The 27435-nt window shown below is 37.3% G+C and overlaps 1 protein-coding gene and 1 pseudogene across 2 annotated transcripts in view; both read right to left on the bottom strand.

Annotated features, from left to right (window-relative positions):
• Positions 1 to 27435, bottom strand: part of LOC126210271 (glycine N-methyltransferase-like) — a 266966-nt pseudogene that overhangs the window by 205467 nt on the left and 34064 nt on the right.
• Positions 1 to 27435, bottom strand: part of LOC126210270 (glycine N-methyltransferase) — an 81548-nt gene that overhangs the window by 21569 nt on the left and 32544 nt on the right. For both annotated transcript variants that reach the window (XM_049939466.1, XM_049939465.1), the window contains exons 2-4: positions 26520 to 26724; positions 22438 to 22565; positions 1001 to 1136 (exon numbers count right to left, since the gene is read on the bottom strand). In XM_049939466.1, the coding sequence (XP_049795423.1) occupies positions 1001 to 1136; positions 22438 to 22565; positions 26520 to 26722 (467 nt within the window). In that variant the 5' untranslated portion in view covers positions 26723 to 26724. The remainder of the gene's footprint in view (positions 1 to 1000; positions 1137 to 22437; positions 22566 to 26519; positions 26725 to 27435) is intronic.

Raw genomic sequence — 27435 nt, forward strand, 5'->3', positions numbered from 1 at the left:
CCTCCCCGCTCCCCGAGCCACTCCCGTCCTGTCTTGATGTGGCTCTCTCCCTTTGTAGACATGCCTCTTTGTCAGATCATTCCGGTTTGCTTTTTTAACAGCCACTATCTTCGTTAGCAGCCACTATCGCTTTCCAGTAGCAGACCAATGCACACATAGTTTCTTTCATTTCACAGAAGAAAAGGCATATCTGCCACTGTAACAGAACTGATCAATGCAGCTTATTTGGTTACATATGGTAGTAAACAATACTCAAAGTTGTGGACCTCATCATATTTTAAGTATAGGACTTCGCAAGTCAAGACATTTTTCTGGAAATATATTAACTCTTTGGTCTGTCATCACAGTTAAACTGTAAAAAACTATCTTGTAAACATAGAAGCATTAAAACACATTTAATTAGAATGATAATCAAAACTTTCATTTGTTTGACATCGACTATATCAATGATCACTATCAATAACGTTATTTATTTTACATTTAAATCTGAAGAAGTGACATAAAAAATAGAATATAAAATATACTTTGAAATTTTTTTGTAAATGTAACTTCAAGAATTGATGTCTCACATTACCATGTTCAAACTCGAGTCTATCATAGCTCTCTTTGTAAATGGACGAAGAGTCACACACCCCATACTGTTGTGTTTTAGGGTTAAGGTGGATGTATCAAGTTCTCTGTTCATTTGTGTTGTTTTTCACAAATGTGCATACACCAACTAACTAATAGTAACAGAAGGATAAAATGAAGTTTAAAATGCAACTCACATTTGAAGCAAGCATTGAACAAGATCGTAAACTCACCACCTTTTTGCAGCCATGCAAGAATTAATCATACTCTTACAGAAAACAAAGCCAACATAACAGTTCCTGTCAGGTTTTTATCGTTAGTTAGCTGAGTTTTTACACGACAACCCAGTCTCATTTTGTCACAACCAAAGAGGATACTAACATTAAAAACCAGGTTTTATGTTAGCTATAGAAACAACCGTATTACTTACTTTTGGTCTCTCTGGTCTCCTGTGACATCAGGCAGATGCGCAAATGAATTTCCGAGGCAGATCACTGCATCGAAGCCATCTCCGACAAGGTCAGCTATATCATCGGCGAGGGTCAGCCAATTGGCTTCCTCGATTACTGAAAATGTATTTACAATTATAACAGTGAACTAGAAAAATTTAAGCTTACAGGCAGTATATCTTAAGGCTTAACCTTGAACTTCATCTCAGACACAACCACGTGACAATTTCAAATTAGGACAAAGTTTGGTTAGCAAACTTAATTAAAAAGCACAGATTTTTCACTTTTTGTTTGTTTTGTTAACCGCCTACATTCTTCCTAGTATTACAATTTACATAAATGTTGAAGAGCTTTAAAAAGAGCAGATACTGAATAACCCTGTTAAAATACAGAGCTTTTAGAGTATCTTCAAGATATTTGGTCACAAATGGAGGTTTGAACACTTTGTCTCCTTCTTCTTTTTCCTGGCTTCATCTCCTATCTTCACAGGGTCTGCATATTAATCTGGATTTGACAATGTCAGTGACAGAAGGTGGCTGTATGCCATTCCTCTCCTTGATGGTACTACTTACACATGATCTTCAGTTCACTGATAAATTGTTGGTGCTAGGTGTATGTGCACTATTCACTATTTTATCTGTTTTCTTTATTCACTAAAACCCTCTGACAACTCAAATAATTCAAATCTAGTCTATAGTTTAACAACTGTTGTAGTTATTGACAGTAGGCATTCTGCTGACAACCATTAAAAATATTTATTGCTATTTTAATTTAAACATTTTGTCATTTTATAGCTAGTGAAAACAAAAGCTGCCACCAAATGAAGACCAATGGCATTAAATTTAAATTAATAAAGCATTAAAACTAAAAACATAAAAAGTACTTACATAGGACGCCAAAGCCAACTCTTCAACATTAAGTTCTGACATTACAGAACACAGTTTCCAGCAGTTCAAAAGCAAATATGTACTTTGGTACAAGTATACCCATCCTATCAAACACCATGTGAGCATTCGAATTAGGTAGTGGTTGGATTTCAATAGTGGTAAAATGATGAGCGAGTAAACAAACAGTCCGTGTGAGCTCAGAACTAAAAAGATATCAATATCTGGAGTTGATATCATACAGCTGTCGGATGCATATTGTAATGAATCTTGCCTCCTCGGAACTTTTGCACATCAATTGAAATGTTCAATTGCATACAAATTTTGGCCCAACGTGAGTTAATTTTCATATTAAAATTATATATCCTACATCCAAAGTTTTTTGCATATATTTGATTGCAAAAACACTATTCTTCTGATAACATAATTTTATTTTCCATATTGATCCATTTTGCAACACTGACCTCGAACCATGAAAATCAGTAATAACAACTGTCAACTTATATGATGCAAGAACTACTTTACAGTAAAGATAATATTGTTATGCCTCAGTTTTCATATAAATAAAATTTCTGTCTTTATTTACAATTTTTCTAATTTCACTATCAATAATATAACTGGCTGCGTACAGTTACAGGAAGCTGTTATTTTTCATAGTGTCAAAATTTGCAGCCTTTGCTATGAACTTTTAGGCACATAAATCTCCACACAAATAATTATTTCTAGAGAACATTGAGTAAGTTACAGTCAAAAAGCAACTTTCACTAAAAAAGTCCTGTTAATAATAATTTAGATTATATCTGGTTCTAGAAGGAAATGGAAGCTATGTACGAAATACTTATAGAATTTTTAGGTTCCAAACACGCCAGAGGTAACAAGAATTAACAATATTCCAGTGACTTGTCATTGAAACACCTTGGACCAATAATTTTGGAAAGCTTATATAGGAACAAAGAAGACACCCTAGAAAACAAGGCAGCCATAGCAAGATTAGCAACGTTTATCTGCCAATTTCAAGTTTACTCCCTTCAAAAATTATTTAAATGTTGCCATCAACAGAATAGACAAATGAGTGATGAAAATTTTGCATCAGTTTATCCATGAAGATTTAATAGAAGGGAGTAACATTATATGTGAGTATGTCATCCAGGATTAAAACATTACCTGGAATATTACAGGAAACTGACGATAGGGAAGCAGATAAAATTACAGTGTAAATGAGAAAAGTGTAAAGAAACCTCAAGTACATACTGGATGTGTACATGGACATCAAGTAAGATGATGTTGATCATCACCAGAGGCAATGGAAGAAATACAGATAAATACAAGAAATATTATGAAGCTATGTTATGTGAAAAAAAGTGTTTCTGTATAAAATAAAATACTACAAACAGTAAGTGAAATTTCGGGGAGGGGGGCTGCAGATGCTAGTTAGGATGTGTCTGACAATAAAAGTGACATTGCAGTAGATGACGGGCAGATCAGGGGGATATTTTCAATGTCATCTTGGGGAAATTGGGAAGACTGGACACACAATTTGAATATTGAAAACTGAAAACAAAAATAACATTGAAAATTTAAAATTATAGATGCAAACAGAAAGTAATAGTAATATTGAAAACTTAAAATTATCTAAGCAAACAGAAATCAAAAACAATAACAATGAATTAAAATCAGGGTAACAGGAAATAGTGAAAGAAAATAATGAACAGTTGGGTTTTAATCTATAATATCAAATATCAGAACTAATGAAAGAGATGAAGGCAAGATTTAAAAATTTGAATGAAATTAGACACTGTTGGAAACAGAATTATGATTTTCACAAACAAAGTCGTAGCCCAGTTGTTAAAAAAAAACAATCTGTTGTAGAAACTGATACTACTTTTGTGGTACCAGGAACTTGTGTTAACACAACCCCGAAAATCATGACTTATCTAGTGTCAACAAAACTAAAATTATTTCTGTTGAAAACAATGATCCAGTCAGGGCTAATGAAGAATCAGAATTAGTAGTTAACACTGATTCTGTCAGTTGAACATCTGCATGCATAAAAGTATTTTCAAATACGATTCTTTCCTTCAACAATTTTTTGTTATTTTCTAATCAATTACAGCTTAACTGGTGCTCATTGTACCAAGAACAATTCTGTGAACAGTTTAGAAACAGTAATGTACAGGTTTGGAATAATGCTGCAACTAATAAAATGCCTACTACAGAACCCAAATCACGAATTTCAGTATACAATGACAATGCTGTAGCCAGTAAATATAGACAGGTAGGTAATGCTGATGAAAAATTCGAAAATATTATTGTTTCCTCCAATACAAATGAAAGTATGTCAGCCAGTAAAAGTGAAATTATATTTGTTTGTGGTCAAAACATACACAGTTCTAGTTTGCTGATAAGTTTTAAAGTAATAATGAGTGAAAAATGTAGTAGTAGCACTGTGCATGCTTACAGAAACTGAGTTGAGGAAATTATTTTTGAACTACATTTGAGTAAGAAGAAGTTGCAAAAATTATACTACATGACATCATGGAGAGGTCCGCAAGTCATCCACATATAAGACAATAGTGATAATACTAAAATTTTTGTCTCCGAGTGAAAATTCTAAGACTTTTCTGCTTTATTAGTTAAATTTCAATGAGACTGATTTAAATATGGACTTTGAAATTTTTGCTATGATATGGACAATGTTACAGAGGTACATTTTATATTGCATTTGTTGTTGTTGGGGTCTTCCATCCAGAGACTTCTTTGATGCAGCCCTCCATGCTACTCCATCCTGTGCAAGCTTCTTCATCTCCAAGTAACTGCTGCACCATACATCCTTCTGAATCTGCTTAGTGTATTCATCTCATGACCTCCCTCTACAATTTTTACCCTCCCTGCTTCCCTCCAACACTAAATTGGTGATCCCTTGATGTCTCAGAATGTGTCCTAGCAACCAATCCCTTCTTCTAGTCAATTTGTGCCACAAATTCCTCTTCTCCCAAATTCTATCCAGTACGTCCTCATTAGTTACGTGATCTGCCCATCTGATGTTCAGCATTTTTCTGTAGCACCACATTTCAAAAGCTTCTATTCTCTTCTAGTCTAAACAATTAATCATCCATGTTTCACATCCATACATGGCTACACTCCATACAAATACTTCTAGAAAAGACTTCCCGATGCTTAAATCTATACTCGATTTTAACAAATTTCTCTTCTCCACAAACGCTTTTCTTGCGATTGCTAGTCTACATTTTACATTCTCTCTACTTCGACCATCATCAGTTATTTTGCTTCCCAAATAGCAGAACTCATCTACTACTTTAAATGTCTCATTTCCTAATCTAATTCCCTCAGCATCACTTGACTTAATTAGACTACATCCTATTATCCTGTTGACGTTCATCTTACATCCCCTTTTCAAGACACTGTCCATTCCTTTAAACTGCTCTTCCAGGTCCTTTGCAGTCTCTGACAGAATTACAATGTCACCAGAAAACCTTTATTTCTTCTCTATGGATTTTAATTCCTACTCCAATTTTTTTTTGTTTCCTTCATTGCTTGCTCAGTATACAGATTGAATAACATCAGGGATAAGCTAGAACCCTGTCTCACTCCCTTCCCGACTGCTGCTTCCCTTTCATGCCCTTGACTCATATAACTGCCATCTGGTTTCTGTACAAATTGTAAATAGCCTTTTGCTCCCTATAATTGACCCCTGCCACCTTCAGAATTTGAAAGAGAATATTACAGTCAATATTGTCAAAAGCTTTCTTTAAGTCTACAAATGTTAAAAACGTAGGTTTACCTTTCCTTACTCTATCGTCGAAGATAAGTTGTAGGATCAGTACTGCCTCACGTGTTCCAACATTTCTCCGGAATCTGAACTGATCTTCCCCAAGGTCAGCTTCTACCAGTTTTTCCATTCGTCTGTAAACAATTCGTGTAAGTATTTTGCAGCCGTCAATTATTAAACTGATAGTTTGGTAATTTTCACACCTGTCAACACCTGCTATCTTTGGGATTGGAATTATGATATTCTTCTTGAAGTCTGAAGGTATTTCGCTTGTCCCATACATCTTGCTCACCAAACGGCAGAGTTTTGTCTTAGCTGGCTCTCCCAAGTCTATCAGTAGTTCTAATGGGATGTTGTCTACTCCAGAGGCCTTGTTTTGACTTATGTCTTTCAGTGCTCTGTCAAACTCTTCACACAATGTCATATCTCCCATTTCATCTTCACATACATCCCCTTCCATGTCCATAATGTTGCCTTCAAGTGCATCACCCTTGTATAGATCTTCTATATAGTCCTTCCATCTTTCTGCTTTCCTTTCTCTGTTTAGAACTGGTTTTCCATCTATATTCATACAAGTGGTTCTCTTTTCTCCAAAGGTCTCTTCAATTTCCCTGTAGGCAATATCCATCTTACCCCTAGTGATATACGCCTCTACATCCTTAGATTTGACCTCTAGCCATCCCTGCTTAGCCATTTTGCACTTGCTGTCGATCTCATTTTTTAGACATTTGTATTCCTTTTTGCCTGCTTCATTTACTGCATTTTTATATTTTCTCCTTTCAACAATTAAATTCAATATCTCTTCTGTTACCCAAGGATTTCTACTATCCCTCGGCTTTTTACCTACTTGATCCCCTTCTGCCTTCACTATTTCATCTCTCAAAGTTACCCATTCTTCTTCTATTGTATTTCTTTCCCCTGTTCCTGTCAATCATTCCCTAATGCTCTCTCTGAAACTCTCTACAACCTCTGGTTCTTTCAGTTTATCCAGGTCCCATGTCCTTAAATTCCCACCTCTTTGCAGTTTCTTCAGTTTTAATTTATAGATCATAACCAATAGATTGTGGTCAGAGTCCCCATCTACCACTGGAAATGTCTTAGAATTTAAAACCTGGTTCGTAAATCTCTGTGCAACCATTAGATAATTTATCTGAAACCTTGCAGTGTCTCCAGGCCTCTTCCACATATACAATCTTCCTTCATGATTCTTAAACCAAGTGTTAGCTATGATCAAGTTATGCTCTGTTCGACCTATACTTGAGTATTGCTCATCAGTGTGGGATCCATACCAGATCGGCTTGACGGAGGAGATAGAGAAGATCCAGAGAAGAGCAGCGCGTTTCGTCACAGGGTTATTTGGTAACCGTGATAGCGTTACGGAGATGTTTAATAAACTCAAGTGGCAGACTCTGCAAGAGAGGCGCTCTGCATCGCGGTGTAGCTTGCTCGCCAGGTTTCGAGAGGGTGCGTTTCTGGATGAGGTATCGAATATATTGCTTCCCCCTACTTATACCTCCCGAGGAGATCACGAATGTAAAATTAGAGAGATTAGAGTGCGCACGGAGGCTTTCAGACAGTCGTTCTTCCCGCGAACCATACGCGACTGGAACAGGAAAGGGAGGTAATGACAGTGGCACGTAAAGTGCCCTCCGCCACACACCGTTGGGTGGCTTGCGGAGTATAAATGTAGATGTAGAAGTAGGTGTGTGACATTCCATCACACTGACCACTCAGCTACCAGGAGCGGAGATTGGAACTAATGAAAACTACTTTGTACATGGAATAATTTTGAGTCCACTATGTACTTTCACTCTGTCTGTGTGCTATGAACATTTATAGCTAGTGTTTGTCTTTTGTACTCTATCTTGTCAAAACTGACTATTTTTACTTGTGACTATTACTTCAACAGGTTGAATTTCCATACTGCAATATTTTTCAGAAACTTTATCTGTTTATCTTTGTTACAATTACATTATATTGTCAGTCTGTCTTCAACTTTTTCATTATAAAAATCATGTAAGTGTGCAGTAAAATAATAATCTCACTACTATTAAATATGCTGAATTAAAAATATATTTTGCAAACTGGACAGCAAGAAAATAAGACTTATTTACTGTTTATAATGAAAAACTTCTGATATGTAAAGCATTATTAGTACTTTGGATTTTTCACTGTGTATGGATCATATGCTGTTCATGTGAGCCAGAGTTAGAAATGGAAAAATGTTTTATATGGATTACGAAAACCATGATCTAATATTTTGTATTATTGGTGTTTGGAATTAACTGAAGATAAAAAGATTTCAAAAACTGCTGTCATGTTAGGGAACATACATGCATATTGAAAAATAAATTTCAATTTTTACATAAATGAAAGTCAGACTGATAAAATGTTACTATAGTCAGCCAGTGTTTGCAGTGCCAAAACATCTAGTGCTTTAGTCAACAAAAACTGTTTAAAACAAAATGAAAATGTAATTATTTCATAACCTATGTTAATTTTGTTCAATAGAGGCATACAGTAACAGAAAGTGATGTTTTTCAGACCAATGCAAAGTTAATGGTTGTATGACTCTATGAGGCAAAGTGTATTTTTCTCAGTTTAATAATCATGTTGCAATATTAAGGATAAAATGCAAGGTTTATAAAGTAAAGCAGTTTTTCTATTTTAGGCATATTAATGGAATTATTATGAAGTTTTGTGAGATATTTTGTGATGTTCATGAGGCTTACATTGAAATGAAAATGATAAAATTGTATTGTGAAGTATAATACTAAGACAAGTTTTATGCTGTGATATATGTAAGATTTATGATGTTGATAACAACATTGATGATGATGATGACAATGTTTGGGAAATGAAATGTTACGGATTTACGGGTATTTTGTTTTGTAATGCATTGCACTTTTATTTATGATTGTATGCTGTATGAAATTCTGAGAAACGACTGTATTTAAGTTAGGTAACATGATGACATTAAATATTGGTTTGTGTAGTTATATTACTGATGCTTATGAAGTTTGAGCTGGGTCTGATTTATTGGTCATATTTGGATCATAGTTAACTCTATGATCATATAGCAGTGGCATGAGAAAGAGTTAGTCTTGGTAGTAAATGGCCAATATGTGCCAAATATGTTGTTACTGACTATGAAGTATTAATGCCTTATGAAAATATTCAAAGTTGTTTCACACTGTAAAGGCATATTTGCATATAATTAAAAAGTGCAGGATTGTTTAGTGTAACATAAAATGGGAGATTATTTTTGTTAAAAAGATTATAAAAAGTTGATATACGCTTGTATGATCTGTTTTACTGAAATGTGAGATTATTTAGACCAGTTAAGACTATTGTTTTTGATTCTTCAGAATTATTATTGTGTATACAATTTTTTTATTATATGTGTTTTTACTGTTTTACATTAATTATTTACAACTGAGATGTTTTTGTTGTGGTCTTCAGTCCTGAGACTGGTTTGATGCAGCTCTCCATGCTACTCTATCCTGTGCAAGCTCCTTCATCTCCCAGTACCTACTGCAGCCTACATCCTTCTGAATCTGCTTAGTGTATCCATCTCTTGGTCTCCCTCTACGATTTTTACCCTACACACTGCCCTCCAATACTACATTGGTGATCCCTTGATGCCTCAGAACATGTCCTACCAACCAATCCCCTCTTCTAGTCAAGTTGTGCCACAAACTTCTCTTCTCCCCAATCCTATTCAGTACCTCCTCATTAGTTACGTGATCTACCCACCTAATCTTCAACATTCTTCTGTAGCACCACATTTCGAAAGCTTCTATTCTCTTCTTGTCCAAACTATCTATCGTCCATGTTTCACTTCCATACATGGCTACACTCCATACAAATACTTTCAGAAACGACTTCCTGACACTTAAATCTATACTAGATGTTAACAAATTTCTCTTCTTCAGAAATGATTTCCTTGCCATTGCCAGTCTACATTTTATATTCTCTCTATTTCGACCATCATCAGTTATTTTACTCCCTAAATAGCAAAACTCCTTTACTACTTTTAGTGTCTCGTTTCCTAATCTAATCCCCTCAGCATCACCCGATTTAATTTGACTACATTCCATTATTCTTGTTTTGCTTTTGTTGATGTTCATCTTATATCCTCCTTTCAAGACACTGTCCATTCCGTTCAACTGCTCTTCCAAGTCCTTTGCTGTCTCTGACAGATTTACAATGTCATTGGCGAACCTCAAAGTTTTTACTTCTTCTCCATGAATTTTAATACCTACTCCAAATTTTTCTTTTGTTTCCTTTACTGCTTGCTCAATATACACATTGAATAACATAGGAGAGAGGCTACAACCCTGTCTCACTCCCTTCCCAACCACTGCTTCCCTTTCATGCCCCTCGACTCTTATAACTGTCATCTGGTTTCTGTACAAATTGTAAATAGCCTTTCGCTCCCTGTATAGCACAGCATAACTCCAAAATTTATCTTAAATTTAAAACAGATTAATGATCTCAATAATTCAATGTTTACCATTGAATCCAGTGTCATGTTGTACTCTGGTCTACTATTTTGAAGTTATGGTTATATGATTATAGAAAACAGGTGGATTTCAATCCTTAGCAAGTAACTCAAACCTTAGTTGGATGAATGCAACTTTCTGCTTATCTACAAAATTTTGTCTTCTACTGTCTTATCTGTTAATTATAATAAAGTCATTTAAATTATCTTTACTAAAGTTATTGTCATTTCAAAAATACTATTATATTTTTATATATTCCATTTTTAAAGATGGACCAGAACCACAGTATTAAAATCTAATTATATTTTATTGTAATTCTAGTGAAAATGTTTCTCAGGAAATTAACTTTTCTTATATTTCTCATATTGCAATTTTGTATCATTTTTTTCAAGCGGTACTGGTTAAACTTAATGATGGAAACAAAGTTACTGGCACCCTTTTAGACCTATCCATGGCCTCATTCCATTCTTCTATATAAATTAGAAACTTATGAAGGCAGAGGAGTGGAATTAGACTTACTAAGATCATGCCTTGCTGACAGGAGACAATGTGTTAAGCTGTATCACACAACTGGGGGACATACACAAACAGTAAAATCTCTTATAAAATTTTTAACTGTGGTGTCTCTCAGAAAAGCACTACCAGGCCTTTTATATTTGTTGTGTACAAAAATCAAACCAAGTAAGTTATGGCAACGATACTTTCTACATAAGCTGGTGCTCTACAAAACAGTGACCAGTGCAAAATAATACAGAAAACATTAACCTCATCACAGAATATCCCACCGTAAACAAATTGGTACTAAATAAGGACAAGACAATTCTGATGGAGTTTCTGCTAAATTATAAATCAAGACAAATAGATACTGAGCAGAGTATTCAGTTGGAACAATTGATAAACATACATTCCTGGGTATTACAGTAGATGAACATCTTACATGCAAGGAGCACATCAGCTATATGTGTAAAAAAATCTCCTGTGACACCCTCCTGCTAAAACGCCTTTCTGGCATAATAGTGCCACCTGTCTTAAGACAAATCTACTTTGGAATCAGGCAATTAGGATAATAGCTAATATTAGCAAACGTCAGTCCTGTTGAGAATACTTCATTAAGTATAACATACTAACAGTGTATTCATTGTATGTTCTCAGGACTATACTGTTTGTAAAAGAAAATATGGAATGTAGTATAATCAATAGTGAAATCCATACCTATAATACAAGAAAAAGAGAGGATAATCACATTCATTTAATAATAAAAGAGCGACAGACCATAGTCCATTTTCTGCTAGAAGACATTTTCGTAACAGACTGCCAAATAATATAAAACTGTTTAATGGAAATATATTTAAGACAAAATTAAAGCATCTGTCAATTACTAAATGTTTGTACTCCATAAAGGATTTTTAATGATGTTGTGTATAATTTATGGATATGTGTGTTTGTGCGAGTGTATACCCGTCCTTTTTTCCCCCTAAGGTAAGTCTTTCCGCTCCCGGGATTGGAATGACTCCTTACCCTCTCCCTTAAAACCCACATCCTCTCGTCTTTCCCTCTCCTTCCCTCTTTCCTGATGAGGCAACAGTTTGTTGCGAAAGCTTGAATTTTGTGTGTGTGTTTGTGTTTGTTTGTGTGTCTATCGACCTGCCAGCGCTTTCGTTCGGTAAGTCACATCGTCTTTGTTTTTAGATATATTTTTCCCACGTGGAATGTTTCCCTCTATTATATATGTATGTACAGTAGTATAAAATGGGTAATGTAAGCAAAATCATGAAAGCAAGTAGTAGTAGTGTGTGAACTGAAAACTCAACAAACCTATGAACAGAAGTGCTCTTATTTTTTGCACTTTATGACAATTCAGAACAGTGGCCATTTTTAAATGTTGCAAATCTCAGGAAGCTACTTTTATAAAAAATCAGTAGTGGTGGTGAGAAAGGAATTGAAAATAAGTAACTATTAGATCAACCTCACCTTCACTGCTGAACATTTGATGGGAATATACCACTGGAAGAACAATTTTTGAGGAAGAACACTTGTGAAACAGAAAAGAAAAATATTAGAAACAGAAAAGAAAAATATTAGAAGGTTTATCAATGGGAAAGAAAAGTACAGTGATGGAAACAATCAATCTGATACTTATTAGATTCTCCCAACAACCTGTCTTCCATTTGCATTCTGTACTACTTTTTACACAAATTCATTAAATTTTACATTTGCTGTCACTGTTACTCTCAGCTGTTGGTGATACTATTGAGACTGTTTCACTGATACTGTGCATTTCTGCTCAGTACTTACCTTGAACAAATGAAACTTCTTCCATTACTGCCAGTAGAACATTTGCAATAGAACACAGAGGTCCTGGCTTATGAAACAGTAGTCTCCATCTTCAGGGAAGAAAAAAATACCTAGTTTTGTGGGAGGGGGGCAAGGGGTGGCTTTATTAGTTGGGCCTCTCTCTAACCTCCACAACCAATTCCTCTCGAGAAAGTAGTCTTCATCAGTCTAAGATTCATACCGAGGTGTCCTAAAAGGCAGGATAGAGAACATTCTAAGAGCACCATGAATAATCACAGGTACGGTTAATTAGTTCGCAGTAGGGACAAAAATGCTCTTTGAATTCAGTAGGAAGTACTGCACCAACTGTGTCATGCACTGTGGAAATCCCAAGAAGGAACAGAGATTGTGGTTCGACATTACGGCAGTGGCAAAGCCATTGCAGACAGAAAGTAAAAATTGATTGTGGTGTTTCAGAAGCAACTGTCCCCACCTCAGAATTACAACTAAGTTCAAAAGCTGCCAAAAGGACATCAGTGTTCTGTTTCACAGACTTGCTCACCTTTCAAGCTCGAACCCTCATCGACGCGACAGTAAAGGTCATTCCTTCACATGACTGTGTAACATGCAGCCTTCCTTAAAATAGTGAAGTCATTTTAACATGCAACACACTTACTGGAAAAGCATTGCCAAAAGAACATAGACTGCCGTAAACATTTTAGCCAATTTGGCAAGTGAGTTGCAGCATTATTTTATTTACATTTTACCTTTGGTGATTTTGTTGCAACGCCTGGCTCCAGTTCTAGGTTGGCAGAGCCTCTAGGGAGCCAGGCTTAGCACAGGTGTACCTATTAGTCGAGGGTCCCGAGAGCGCAGGCAGCTACAGCTACCGTGGATTCCCATAGGGAACAGCACCAGATCTGCAGGCCATGGTTCGAGGAGGGGCACTTTGCAATACTACAAAAACCAAAGTATTTATATAATATTTGGAAAAAAAGAAAAATAGGAGACAGCTTAAACTACACAGAGACAGAAAAAACAACTAAATATTGTGAACTGTACAATGACCAGACAAAACATTACAATGTTCTCAGTCTATCTTCAATGATCAAACAGCTGCAGTATATCACAGAGTCAAAACCAGCTGCCGTATATCACTACATTTTTAACTTCCCAGCTGAGCCAATGGTTGCATTTTTGTGTGCTGTACAGGAATCACTGAGTGATGTCACCCCGTGCAGGCATCATGAATGTGAGCTAAAAACTTGGAAAAAAAAAATTCCCCAAGAATTCCAGGCGTGTGGAGGAAGATATCAAGAAGCTCTTGATAAATCAGTTAATTAATGTTTCAAAAGGAGTGGCAGCGTATTAATAATTTAAATGGGATAATATTCATATAATTAACACACTAAATTCATAAAACTCAATAAAATTCAGTTTCAGTGCTAGGTTAAAAACACATAACTCCCTGTTTTTTCCAGGTCAAATATAATTCCCTGAGAATTCCAGGTTTTCCAGAAGAATTGCCACCCTGGCTCCAGCATAACCTGTGTTCTCTGCCACGTGAGGGAGGAAAGAGAAGACTGCTCAGATTACACCTCTACCTACATTTTGCACGCCCAGTGCAATCTTCAGGTTGCATTACTGTTTCAGCAACCACACCATTATTCTGTAAAACATGCACCTCCTCGACACTTTAACTCCGTTCTTAACAAGCTGAGCAAAGACCTCAAACCCTCGCTTAAATGTAAACTTCCACCGCTGTTCTCGAGGGTTACCTTTCTTATAAAAAATTGTCTTTATTCATGAAATTGCTTTTTATAAAAACAATAAAAGACAAACTTTTCTGTACAAGTTGTTTAGTTACTCTCTCAATACTCACCTTTAACACTTATACACTTTTGTATGCTTTCGAACAAGTTCTGCAAAAGTGCCTCAAAAAACACACACTTTCAGAAGAACAGACTCACAAGGTTCTTAAATCGACAGAGGTTGCTGTCTGTGCATTGTTTTGTCACAGCAAGTAAATTGTCATGTAGCGGTAATTTGCCATTACTTATTCTTCGATCTTTTAACACGATAGTTGTGACAAGTCCAGCGTATCTGTTTTGTGAACAAAGCGCTGTTGTGGATTCGGGTTCAACTGGGTACATTGCCAGCAGTTCACTGCTCCTCACATCTGGGCTCATATCAATAAAACTGAGTTTGGGCCCCCGTTACACAGTTATATGTGGATTTTGCATTTGCTCAGTGAAACTGTTTCAGCATTTCCTTACACTATCTGATACGAGTCTTTGGGCAGATCCCTGCAGGATGGACGGGCCTTCTTTGCAGATAAACAGTTGTACAAAACAGAGTGCACAGCAGTTTTATATATGTGTAAAGGTGCCTCTGTCTCATGGTAAGCCATGTCTCACTCCTCTCTGTCGTGTTCCTCACAGTGTCCACATTCTCTATAATCTTTACCAATCCAGACCGACCTTCATGAAATACATTACAATAAAATTCCACATACCGATTACAGACAACCTTTCGTGAAGCTGAAGACAATTGATTGCCAAAGGTTGAACAAAGGAATTCGAGGCACTGTTGATGAGTTAGGCATTCTACATCCACATCTACAAACATACTCTGCAAGCCACCACATGGCACACAGTGGAGGGTATCTCGTACCACTACTAGTCTTCTATATGCCTCCATATGAGCCCTAATTTCTCTTATCTTAACTTTGTGGTCCTTATACAAAATGAGCATCAGCTGCAGTAGAATTGTTCTGCTGCCAGCCTCAAATGCCTATTCTCCAAATTTTTCTTAATAATGCCTCACAAAACGAATATCGTCTTCCCTCCAAGGACTCCCATGTGGGTTTACAAAACACCTCCATAATACTCGTGTGTTAATCAAACCTTATTTTTTCCCATCCCATCAGTCTTTTGACTGATTTGATGCAGCCCGGCACGAATTCCTCTCCTGTGCCAATCTCTTCTTCTCAGAGTAGCATTTGCAACCTACATCATCAATTATTTGCTGGATGTATTATAATCTCTGTCTTTCTCTACAGTTTTTGCCCTCTACAGCTCCCTGTAGTGATCATTCCATTTCATATCCCTATAAAGCGTTACACCCAGGTATTTGTATGAGTTGGTCAATTCCAACTGTGAATCACTGTTATTATAGTCATAGGATCCTATGCTTTTTTGTTTTGTGAAGTGCACAATTTTACATTTCTCAACGTTTAAAGGAAGTTGCCAATCTTTGCACCACTTCCAAATCTTATCAAGATCTGACAATATTTCTGCAGCTTCTTTCAGCAGTACTTTGTTACAGACAACTACATTGTCTGCAAAAAGTCTGAGGTTACTATTAATACTGTCTGCAAGGTCTCTGACGCCCACAGTCCGTAATAAGGCAAGGATGTCTGATATCTTGTTTCACCTCCTCCGGCGATTTTCCGTAGATGTTCATGACAGTAGCACACGGACATTTGACCGGTGTCTGTGTTTCTGAGATCGTCAGTTGCAGGTGCCAGGCGTCATTGTCAGAGTTGCTTCTGTCAGTGGATTTCCTAATTTACAATCTATGTTTCCACTAGATTGATTCCCCATTTGTCTAAAGTCCATTTGCATACTTCCCTTAGTGTGTCATGTGCCCACAGTGCCATTACATGAGCTTCAGTCCCATAGTCCCACAGTGAGCAGTGTTCATAATGTTATGGCTCATCACTTTGTGTGTGTGTGTGTGTGTGTTTTACACTGTAAACAGTGCACACCACAAGGAAGCCTTGAAAGCCTTTAAAATAGGTTTTTTGATCTGTGGTTGGTCACACATATATCACAGAGGGTGTATATGTGGACAAGAAAAAAAAGTTCCCCAATTTCCCGGTTAAAAATATGTTTTCTTCCCCAGGTGAAAATATCATTTTTCTTGGCTGAAAACACACTTATTCCACAATAAGTGACAATATACTTTCCCTGTGAGTTACAGAACTTACAAATTCTTCGAATGGTAAAGGTATAAAGATCTTTCATGCACAGCAACATGTATACAGCCTATTTTCGTATTACGATAGTAAAAATATGAATTCCACCGATTACAGTACGGTAGCTCTTGAAGCACTGAAATCAGACTGTGATGCACTTTTGTCAGCCAATCACAGCTCACGTTATGTGATTCACCATCCAATTACAACATATATTCAAATCATAGGACACGTGATGTATCAGCCAATGGCAACATCATTTAAGTAGTGCGCTCACACAAATATGAAAAGATAATGGTTTAAATTAATCTGTTCAGTACAGCTACATGAAAAATTAAGTTTTCACATATAATGCTGGCCATCAAAATTTTTTTGCTATTAATTGCTCAAGAATTCACCTCACACTTTTTTTAAGCATAATTACACTTTCTGGCCATCATTATTTCATAACTTTTAATCTATGAAACAACTGAAATAAATATGAAAAATTAATCTTCAAGCTTGGTCTTTTTTAGTGCATTACCCTTTAAGATATATGAAGCACAAATGTGACAGTAAAATTTTAAATAAAGGCATAAATGGCTGGTATTCTGGGCCCAAAATTTTTCAAAGTGGCTGGTGCTCTGTATTAAGTTCTGAATGAGAGTCTACTGCTCTGAGATTTAAGAAATTCATCACAAATTCTCATACATAACATAATTCATCTCGTGTAAGAGGAAATTTACTTTGAAATTAATGTTTCTCGAACCACCAATCACAAAACTTTCCCCCTACCTGTTATAAATGTAAACAGTTGTGACATCATGCTCATTGAAAGCGGTTTGACACATTTTGCTACCAGCAGACACTTGTATGTGCAGTTTGTTTTGTTGTAACGGTGCATTTTCTTTGCAACTAAAATTTTATTTTGGTGTTATTCTCTCCTTTCTGTCTTCTTGCACCAATATTATTCTGCTGTAGCGGACAAAGATACAATTCTTTGTTGCATTATCAGTTCTTACCAGTAAAATAACAAAAATGTAACTGGAAACTACAACAATGAAAACTTGCTGATATTCTAAAAAGTCCCTGGGGTTTTCCCCGATGAAAAAATTCCCACATTACTCCCGGGTTTCCCAGGGCGTATACACCCTGTTACAGAATCAAACAATGACTCTTCAAATTGGTGTCTACCTTCATGTGTCAAGTGTAATCGTTAACAGCACAAATAACTTTTCTACCTGGCGTCAACCAAGCGAAAGCTTAGACTGACCTTTTCTGGGCAGAGAATAATCCTTTGTGAAGCTGCCAGAACATGTGATACTGTAGAAGATACTGGGTAAAAAATAAATATATGTAATTATATTTTGATGTTTGGTGTCAACAAGAGTGGAGATTATTATTATAGTAATGACAGCAGGAATAATGAGATGCTCCTGACAAAGGTTCCATCTAAATATATGGTACTGCAACTCCAATTGGTGATCCGTGGTGATCTGAAAGTAATCGCCGTTCTCATAAGAATGTAGACAAGAACGGTTACAACAACTACTGCTGTTCTATTCACAAGTGGAGCTCTGCAGACAGAAATCCTCATTATAAAAAGAAGGCGTCAGCAAGAGATAGTTTGTAGCCAGAATGTAAAAACATCCTTTGTACGTTGTCAGTTGAGCATGATGAGTGTAATCGCAGCACCTCTCCATACAAAGCTGGGACTCACGAATAATTTCATAAAGGCACTAGACAAAGACTCAGACACTTTACTGCACACATTGAATGAGTTTCCAGAGTTGAGTCTCATGAAAGTAGAGGAAGGTTTGTTCGTAGGTCCATAAATAAGGAAGATCACTGCTAATGGGTGATTTCCGAGAATGGTGGTGAAAGAAATGTTTGGGTGACACTTGGACTGGTCATAACTGACCTCCTCGGAAATTATAAAGTTGTCTATTATGTATATGTTCAGCAGCAAGTGTGTTACTGCTTACAGACAGCTTCCCCAAGAACACAGGTTCAGTTAGTAATGAATGCAGCGAACATTTTCATCAGGACAGCTCGGAGACAGCGTCATACTATTAGTGTTAAACGTGTACAGCGATTTTGGCTAACTACTGTCAGACATTTCAGCACGAAATATCAAATGGTATGCAAAACTCAACTCTACAGCCAATAAATTCAGAATAAACACACATTAAACAGAGAGAGTGTGTTCTGTGCGAGTATGTAGAGTCTTTCTGGGTCTGCTGTACCTAAAGCCATGTTCAGTACATAAATCCACATTCATTATTGCCTCGTATACTAATACTTGATGAAGTGTATTATATACATATTGTTTCTCTTTATACAGTGCTAGACGTATATAAATGGTCAATTTCACACATTTTAGAATGATAGTTATCCAGGCAAATGGTTCGCATGTTATGAAGCAACAAGTTTAAGTTGTCTTAGAAACAGTACCAGATATAAAGATTTCCAACACGGAGAGAAAAAAATCTGTATTATTTGACCTCACAGTGGCAATGTGATTTAGTTTCATATTTTGTTGCATTTAAATATCTGTTGAGTGTAGACCAGGAACTGACATTACCAACTACAGCTATTCCAGAACGGAAAACAGTGCACAGTGTTAAGTTCTGACAGGCAGATACAGGGTTGGCTTTGTGATCTTTCACATGGCATGTATTTTTGCTGTTGCAAGGTTTCTTACTTCTTGAGTGGCTCTCTTTTCTTTTGTCTGCTTCATTCTGCTTTCCTCATTTTTGTTTCTCACTCTCTTCTTAGGTCCAGAGTCCTTTTGTACTTCCTCCTCTGGCAGCTTCATTTGTCAGATGGGGGTCCAACAACTGCCAAGGCTAACATCTTTCATGTCTAATGTACTTATTGTGCATAAATGTTGGACAATTTGTGGTACTACAAGGCGCCTCAAAACAAAGTTTATATCTGAATAGCTCTCTGCACATGTTCAACAAATTGGAGAAGAGTGGGGACAGTACATTTATTGGTTGCTTGCCTTCAGGAAATCTATTGATATGGAGTGTTTCTCATGAGTGACTGAGCATTATGCATGTGAGAATTTTACAAATGGCTCTAAGAACTATGCGACTTAACTTCTGAGGTCATCAGTCACCTAGAACTTAGAACTAATTAAACCTAACTAACCTAAGGACATCACACACATCCATGGCCAAGACAGGATTCGAACCTGCGACCGTAGCGGTCGCTTGGCTCCAGACTGTAGCGCCTACAACCACACGGAGGAGAATTTTACAAAACAGTGATTTGGTAACTGTAGTGTGGACGAAGTTCTGCATTGATTGTGTATTGAATAATGTAAATGGGGTTCCAAGTGTTCATCTTACCCATAAATGGATCAAAACATTAGAGCAGACCAGTTCAATACTGGCCAAACCAAAATCCAGGCGACCACGTCATCACGGATTGATGATTCCATGAGGAGTCTCAATTGGCCTGTTCATAATGATCCTAGCCTCTCTATTCTTAAGTGAGATAGTTCTTTAAATGTGCACAGATTGTCACTGCATTTAAACTGTGCCCTTACAAAATCCAATTATTGAAACAGTTAAAGCCTCAGGATGCCAGACTTAGTTTGCAATTTGTTAATGATGTGACTGAGTTCACTTTATTTAGAAACATCTTGATTTCTGATGAGGCTCATTTTTATCTGAGTGATCACATCAATAAGCAAAACTGCTGTCACTGGAGTCCAATGAATCCTAAACAGAAGCATGAGAAACCCCTTCATTTGCCAAAATTTACTGTACAGGCTGCAATGTCAGCTCATGGAATAATTTGACCATACTTTTTCAAGGATGAGAGCAGTCATGCAGTGACAGTGAATTTGGAATGTTATGTGACAATGTTAAATGACTTTTTTGCATCTGAATTGCAAAACTTTCCCAGTTACGAGGGGCATTTGAAAAGTCCGTGCAAAGTCCGAGAGATGGCACCACCTGCACGTATCAATGTCATGTTTAGTTAGTAGCATCTTTGGAAAGAACGCACACCAAGTTTCAGCCATATTGGTCTATTTCTTTGTGTTTGGCATTCGTGTGAATCAAGGAAGTTGAGTAATGAACGAATAAGAATTATGTGTGGTGATTAAACATTACTTTCTGAAAGGCAAAACACCTCAGGAGACTAAAGAGAAGCTTGATAAACATTATGGTGACTCTGCACATTCGATTAGAACAGTTTATAAGTGGTTTCAAAATTTCTGAAGTGGCAATATGGGCACAACTGATGCTGAACACTCTGGACGCCCTGTGGAGGTTACGACTCCAGAAATCATTGATAAAATCCATGATGTGGTGATGGATAACAGAGGAGTTAAGGTGTGTGAGATTGCTAGTGCTGTGGTCATTTTGACTGAATGCGTACATAATACTTTGCATAAACATTTGGACAAGAGAAAGCTACCCACAAGATGGGTTCCATGATTGCTCAAACTTGACCAAAAATGAAATCGTGTGAAGTGTTGCAAGGATGGTTTGCAGCTGATCACGAAGAATCAAATGGTTCAAATGGCTCTGAGCACTATGGGACTCAACAGCTTAGGTCATAAGTCCCCTAGAACTTAGAACTACTTAAACCTAACTAACCTAACGACATCACACACACCCATGCCCGAGGCAGGATTCGAACCTGCGACCGTAGCAGCCCCGCGGTTCCGGACTGCAGCGCCAGAACCGCACGGCCACCACGGCCGGCCACGAAGAATCCACAGGACTTTTAAACATGGATACATTAGTATACTCCTGAGACCAAACAACAATCTAAACAATGGGTTACCAAGGGAGAATCTGCACCAAAAAAGGTGATGACCATTCCTTCAGCTGGAAAGGTTATGGTGAGTGTCTTTTGGGATTCGCAAGGGATAATCCTCATCGACTATCTGGAAAAGCATAAAACTATTACAGGGAATATTATTCATCGTTATTGGACCATTTGAAAACTGAGCTGCAAGATAAACGGCAGCGATTGGACCGCAAAAAAAGTCCTTTTCCATCAGGACAATGCACCAGCACACACCTCAGCATTTTTGGTCGCAAATTTAATGGAAAGAGGATTCCAACTTGTTTCACATCCCACCTATTCTCCAGACTTGGCTCCCTCAGACTACTATTATTTCCCCAATTTGAAGAAATGGCTGGTGGGAAGAAGATTTTATTCAGACAAGGAGGTGATTGCAGCAACTAATAGCTATTTTGCAGAACTGAACAATTCCTATTATTCAGAAGGGATCAACAAATTAGAACAGCGTTGGACGAAATGTGTAAGTCGAAAAGGAGACTATGTTGAAAAATAAAAAAGGTTTACCCCAAACACGTAAGTAGTTTTTCTTTTTCATGGACTTTTCAAACGGCCCTCGTATAACCAAAGAACATGGTTTCAGCAAGACAGAGCCACAGCACACACATCCAATATATCTACACTGTGAGTTCATGAAGTTTTCCCCGGAAAATTGATTTCCAGAAAGAGTGATATAAATTGGCCCCCACACAGTCCAGATTTGAGCCCCATGGATTTTTTCTTATGGGGATATGTCAAATCTAAAGTGTATGTCATTAATCTGACTTTACTAGAGCAACTGAAAGAAAATATCCACAGTGAAGTGGCAGCCATCCCAGCATTTACATGCGGAGCATCACACAAAATTTTTTTATCGTTTAAATGAGTGTAATAGGCATTTATCGTTTAAATGAGTGTAATAGGCACGTTGGATTCCATTGAAATTAAATAATTTTTTAGAAGAAAACCCCTAAACTGTATATTCCAATAACAAACATTTTGTTGATTGACTTCAACCCCTATTTAATTTTGACGCACCAAATATAAATGTTCACTTGAGACATCCGGTAGAAATGCAATCCATGGAGAATACAGAAAGCTCTTTCAAAAAACCCTGAAAATTTATTTAATTAAGTAAATAATTTCTATAGTTAGGATGTAATTAGCATTTTTAGGCTATCTCAGTCTCAGTCAGACTTACCCCACTTGTCGAAAGCTGGCTCCTTTCTGCGATTCCAGCGAGCCCGAAGTGCGTACTTGAGCATCTTGTCCGATGCGTCTACTGAAGTGACCTCAAATCCTTCTTCTAGCAGCATTATTGAATCAATCCTGAAAGAATAAAGATTAACATTCACTGTTCTGTGGTGTAGTGCAAATTCACACAGTTCTGTTCTATGAGATAGTAGAGAGTGATTCTGAAAGTTATACTTCATAATTTTTTAGTTTATCTGCACATGTTCACTTCCAGCGATTTACACTGAAGAACACTTGGAGCTGCATGATTTAATTACTTTTAAAGGTTTTGATATGATGGACTATCACTTCTAGAGCAAGTAAAGTAACCTCCCACTGTGTGGCCCCTGTAAAGAGTGGGAGTCACAGCAGTACTGTGAGCACAACACCAAGGTAGTCTTGGTTTACCCAAGCTAATATATCATTCTAAGTCAAGGGTTTATATTATGCAAGATACTTTATTCTTTCATTAATTTGTACTTTGGTGTCTATAGACCCTTTCTCGATGGATATGGCTAGTCTTACGATTGCAAAATTGCGCACTTATATTAGTAACTTGAGTTTATTATTTTTCTGACAAAATTAAATAGAATATATAAAGTTCCACATTACTTTGGTTAATGCAGACAGGAGACTACATAGATAACTCAAGAACACAGATAATATAAAATACACCATTTTTTAAAATCAAATTGTTTTTTCAAATGGCAAAAACTGCTGTTCACTGTGTCTGCAAAATGTGCTGCATGCCACATTTGAAAGCCAACTGCATTACCCACTGATAACTACAACTTCCTTACAAAATCACACCTAAAACACTCTGTACTTCATGTTACATGCTTACAGTCCACTTTCAGGAAATAATCATTCACCTGTTTCTGTTTCCAATTCACTTTTTCCATAATGATACTTCTCTTTTTCTGGAGAATCAAAAAATAGACAAAATTTGTCCCACATTCTCTAATGAAAACAAATGTTGTCCCAAATTCTCTAACCACACAGGGATGCATTTCAATGTGTCGATGTGCAGAGTAATGGGTACCTCACAACACCATTCTCACTCTCTTCCCTTACTGACCATAGTCAACTATATCTGCATCCCTCGGCTGCTCCAGTTCCTGCTCATAAGTATCGCTTTTTTAACCGCTCACAAATGTTTTCACAATCTTAGCATGACAGTGTGTTACATTCTTCGTAATTTTCTAATACAGAAGTATCACAGTGTAAGGGCACAAGCTCAGGTGAGAGGGTTTGATGCTGTAAAAAGGGCACCTCTGGCAATATGGGTCTCGCTCCAGCTGCCAGAGGGGATGGTGATGTGCATGTGAGTTGCATTTGTTTGTTTGTGTGTGTGTGTGTGTGTGTGTGTGTGAGTGTGTGTGTGTGTGTGTGTGTGTGTGTGTGTGTGTGTGTGAGTGAGTGAGTGCGCACTTGTGTGTGAGTGTGTTATCTATTTTTGACAACGACCTTGTTGGCTGAAAGCTAACTTTCCCACAGTCCTTTTTGTTGTGCCTTTCTGCGACTGCACTATATGGTGAATAGCAGCTATCCTTTTCATTATATTGTTACATTCCATCCTGGATTTTCCATTATCTGATTTTGCCTATAAGGAATTGTAACATCAGGGTGTATACGTGGACAAGGAAAAAAATTCCCAGATTTTTCCCGGATTTCCCGGTTAAAAATACATTTTCTCCTGGGTGAAAATACATTTTTCCCCATGTTATGTGAGAGTATACATTTCCTCGGCACTGTAAAACTTATCAGCCTTTTGAATGTTTATGGTTTTATATACAGACTTAGAATGTCCCGGTACTTCAGAAAACGAAACTCAGGGGGGAAAAACACGTTTTGAAAGACCTTTGATGCGCAGCAACATGTACGCTGCATATTTTCGTATTATGAAGGTATAAATTTGAATTCCACCAAACACCGTATCTCACTTCCCGAAGCATTGAAATCGAGATTGTGATGCGCTTTTGTAAGCCAGTCATAGCTCATGTCACATGATCTCGCCAGCTGATGACAGCATAAGATCACTCTTACGTAGCGCGAACACACAAATAAGGAAAATTAATGGTTTAAATTAATATACAGAGCATTCACATATAATACAGGTCTCTAAGATTAATAAGCTGAAAGAGAAGCTAAGCTTCCACATATAATGTTGATCTTTTTTGCGTGTGTTACACTTTAAGATACATCACACAAATGTGCCAGTAAAATTTTTAATAATGACGTAGATGTCTGATCTTCTGGGCTCGAAATTCTTCTAAATGGTCGTCCTCAAAGAGTTGATTTTTAAATGAGAGTCAAACGCTTTGCGATTTAAGAAAATCGTCGTATATTCTCGCACATAGTTCATCTTGTGTGAAAGGAAATCTGCTTTGAATGTAACACTTTTCAAACTGCCATTCGCAATATTTTCCTTCGGCCTGTTAGCAATAGATTTGTTTCAGCAGTTGCAAGAGAGAGCCGGATAACAGGCGTCACCACGCTTGCGCAGCTACGATGATGCAGGAAGCCCGTATGTTCGCACGGGTAAAACATTAAAAGATCTTACATTATGTCATAAAAGAAACAAGACAAAAGAGAATACTTCAAGAGCGTCGGAATTTTGTGAACCATACTAAAATGCATAATTCGGCTTAAAATGCACATTCGTATGTAAATTTTCTTGGAGTATCAGTAGGGTATTATCTCATGTTTGGTTCCTTATTATGGCATAATACCATACGTGCACTTTAAATGCAGCGAACAGTTGAAACTAGCCAATAGTGTGAAATTAAACACTTCATTTCAAATAAACTGAGTGCCTCAGCAGAAAAGATTAATAAAAGCCTAATCTCTTTAGCAAACCGGTAAAAATAACTTCATTGATCTGTAAGGCGATTAATGCTTGACTGTCAGAAAGGTGGAAATAAAATCTCAAACTAATAACATATTTCAGCCTTCCGTAATTATGCGAACGTATTTTAATTCATTTGATAGCTCCCAGCCACAATAATCCGTTTTGTTATCAATTAACGTGAGAGCAATAAACGAAGAGGAAACAACAAAATCACTGAACGTAAACATAGGTCACGTGGAGACGAACAACCTCCCCAGCACAACTCAGACTGCTCTGTGCATCAGCCACAGATTTACTATATTTCCAAGCCGGGGCAATATTTAGTAGTGGCGCCCAGCCACACTTCTGTAACCAGAAGCGGGAGAAGGTACTACTCGTATGCGACTCAACTGCGCATGCGCAAGAGCCCGCCCACAACTGCTCAAACGAATCTAATTTAAACAGTTGTCACGTCACACTCATCGGAGGCAATGCATAGTCTTCCTAAAACCTTTGACGTTTTGCTGTTGGCAGATGCTTGCATGAGCACTGTTTTGTTGTTGTATAAGGCGCACTTCCTTTGCAACTTAAGTTTTACTTTCATTTTTTTCTCTCATTCATGTTTTGTTGCTGCAGTATTATTCTGCAGTAGCAGGATGCAGTAATATCCTTTGATAGAGTATTGGTTCTTACCAGTCAAAATCACAAAAATTTAACTGAAAACTAAAACAATGAAAAATTCCCCAAATTCTATGCAATTCCCGGGTTTTTCCCGGATGAAAAAATTCCCGGGTTTTTCCCGGATCTCCCGGGTCGTATACACCCTGAACATAGTGAGGTAGGGTAGTTCCACTTGCTAATAAATACCACGCCTAATGTAAATACTATTATTTATGCTCCATTTTCATACACACTCAAAGTATACATAATTTACTGATCTGTTTTGTTAGAAGTCTGATGTTTATAATCTATAAGTTAATCACCATCAGCACGGACAGTGGTAATAAGCACGCATAAAATGAAGAGAAATATTGATTCTATTGACATGAATTATTCATGAATTGCTCAAAGCACCTGCAGTAGTCAACAATTAGATGACAAAGCAACGAGAAGATCGATGACGGATTGCACAGGTTACAGAGTGCTCTGGCCGTTACAGTACGAGTGCTACACTGTCACTCGAGGAGGAACTGGTAAATAAATGTATAAATACAACTCACCCGGTGCCACAGGCAACATCCAGAATTCTTTGGCAGCCATTCTTCCTCAAGAGCCCGACCAGGAAGTTGCGGTAATTCTGCGTGCGGGAGTTCTTGTCTCCAATGAATGCCTCCCAGACGCGTGCTGCTCTGCCGTCAGCATACTGGTCCCGGACTCCTTCGGCAGCGGCGCCTGCCGACCGCATGTGGAATACGTTGTCCATTTCTGTAAGGAGAAACAGTGATTACTCACAATAAATACATTGCACGCCAGGCATCTGAGACCTTTGCGACTGTTACAGCACAACCGCCAGTTGGCCACTGCGTATGTGCAGAGAGGTACTGTTCAGCACTAATACACCTGGCTGCCTTGAGTTTGCCCCGTGTGTGCATTGTGTGGGCTTTTCCCTGTTTGTGTTACGAGTGTACAGTGACTTCAGATTGAAATCGAGTTCAATTGAGGGCCCAAGTAGACACAGGCATTTTGTCTAACACTATACAGAAAATTAAAAGGAAAGGTAGGCTAACGGAATCTGGTAGAGTAACGAAATTTAAGTTCACAAAAACAAAAACAATACTAAAAGTAAAACAATTACACACATTGATAGTTCTGATGAAGCTGTTGTCAGGAAAATTGTTTGCAACATTTATCTGACAGAAAAACGAGTGCCTACAGTGGAAGGAATTAAAGAAGCTATACACTTTCAAGTTAGTGAGCTATTAATGAAATTAGATCTCCACTGAGTGGGGGAGGGATTGGAGGGGGTGGGGGGTGGGGAAGCAGGCTCATGTTGTTAGAGAGAAGTGACTTCCGAGAAAAAAGAATTGAGTATATTAAGCAATTAAAAACAAAAAATTTGGGATAAAACCGGAGCCATTGTTTACATTGATGAAATTTTCATTTTATCATCACATGAGTAGGAAATCATGGAATGGT

Source organism: Schistocerca nitens, chromosome 10 (assembly GCF_023898315.1).
Source record: "Schistocerca nitens isolate TAMUIC-IGC-003100 chromosome 10, iqSchNite1.1, whole genome shotgun sequence".
NCBI classification, from domain to species: domain Eukaryota; kingdom Metazoa; phylum Arthropoda; class Insecta; order Orthoptera; family Acrididae; genus Schistocerca; species Schistocerca nitens.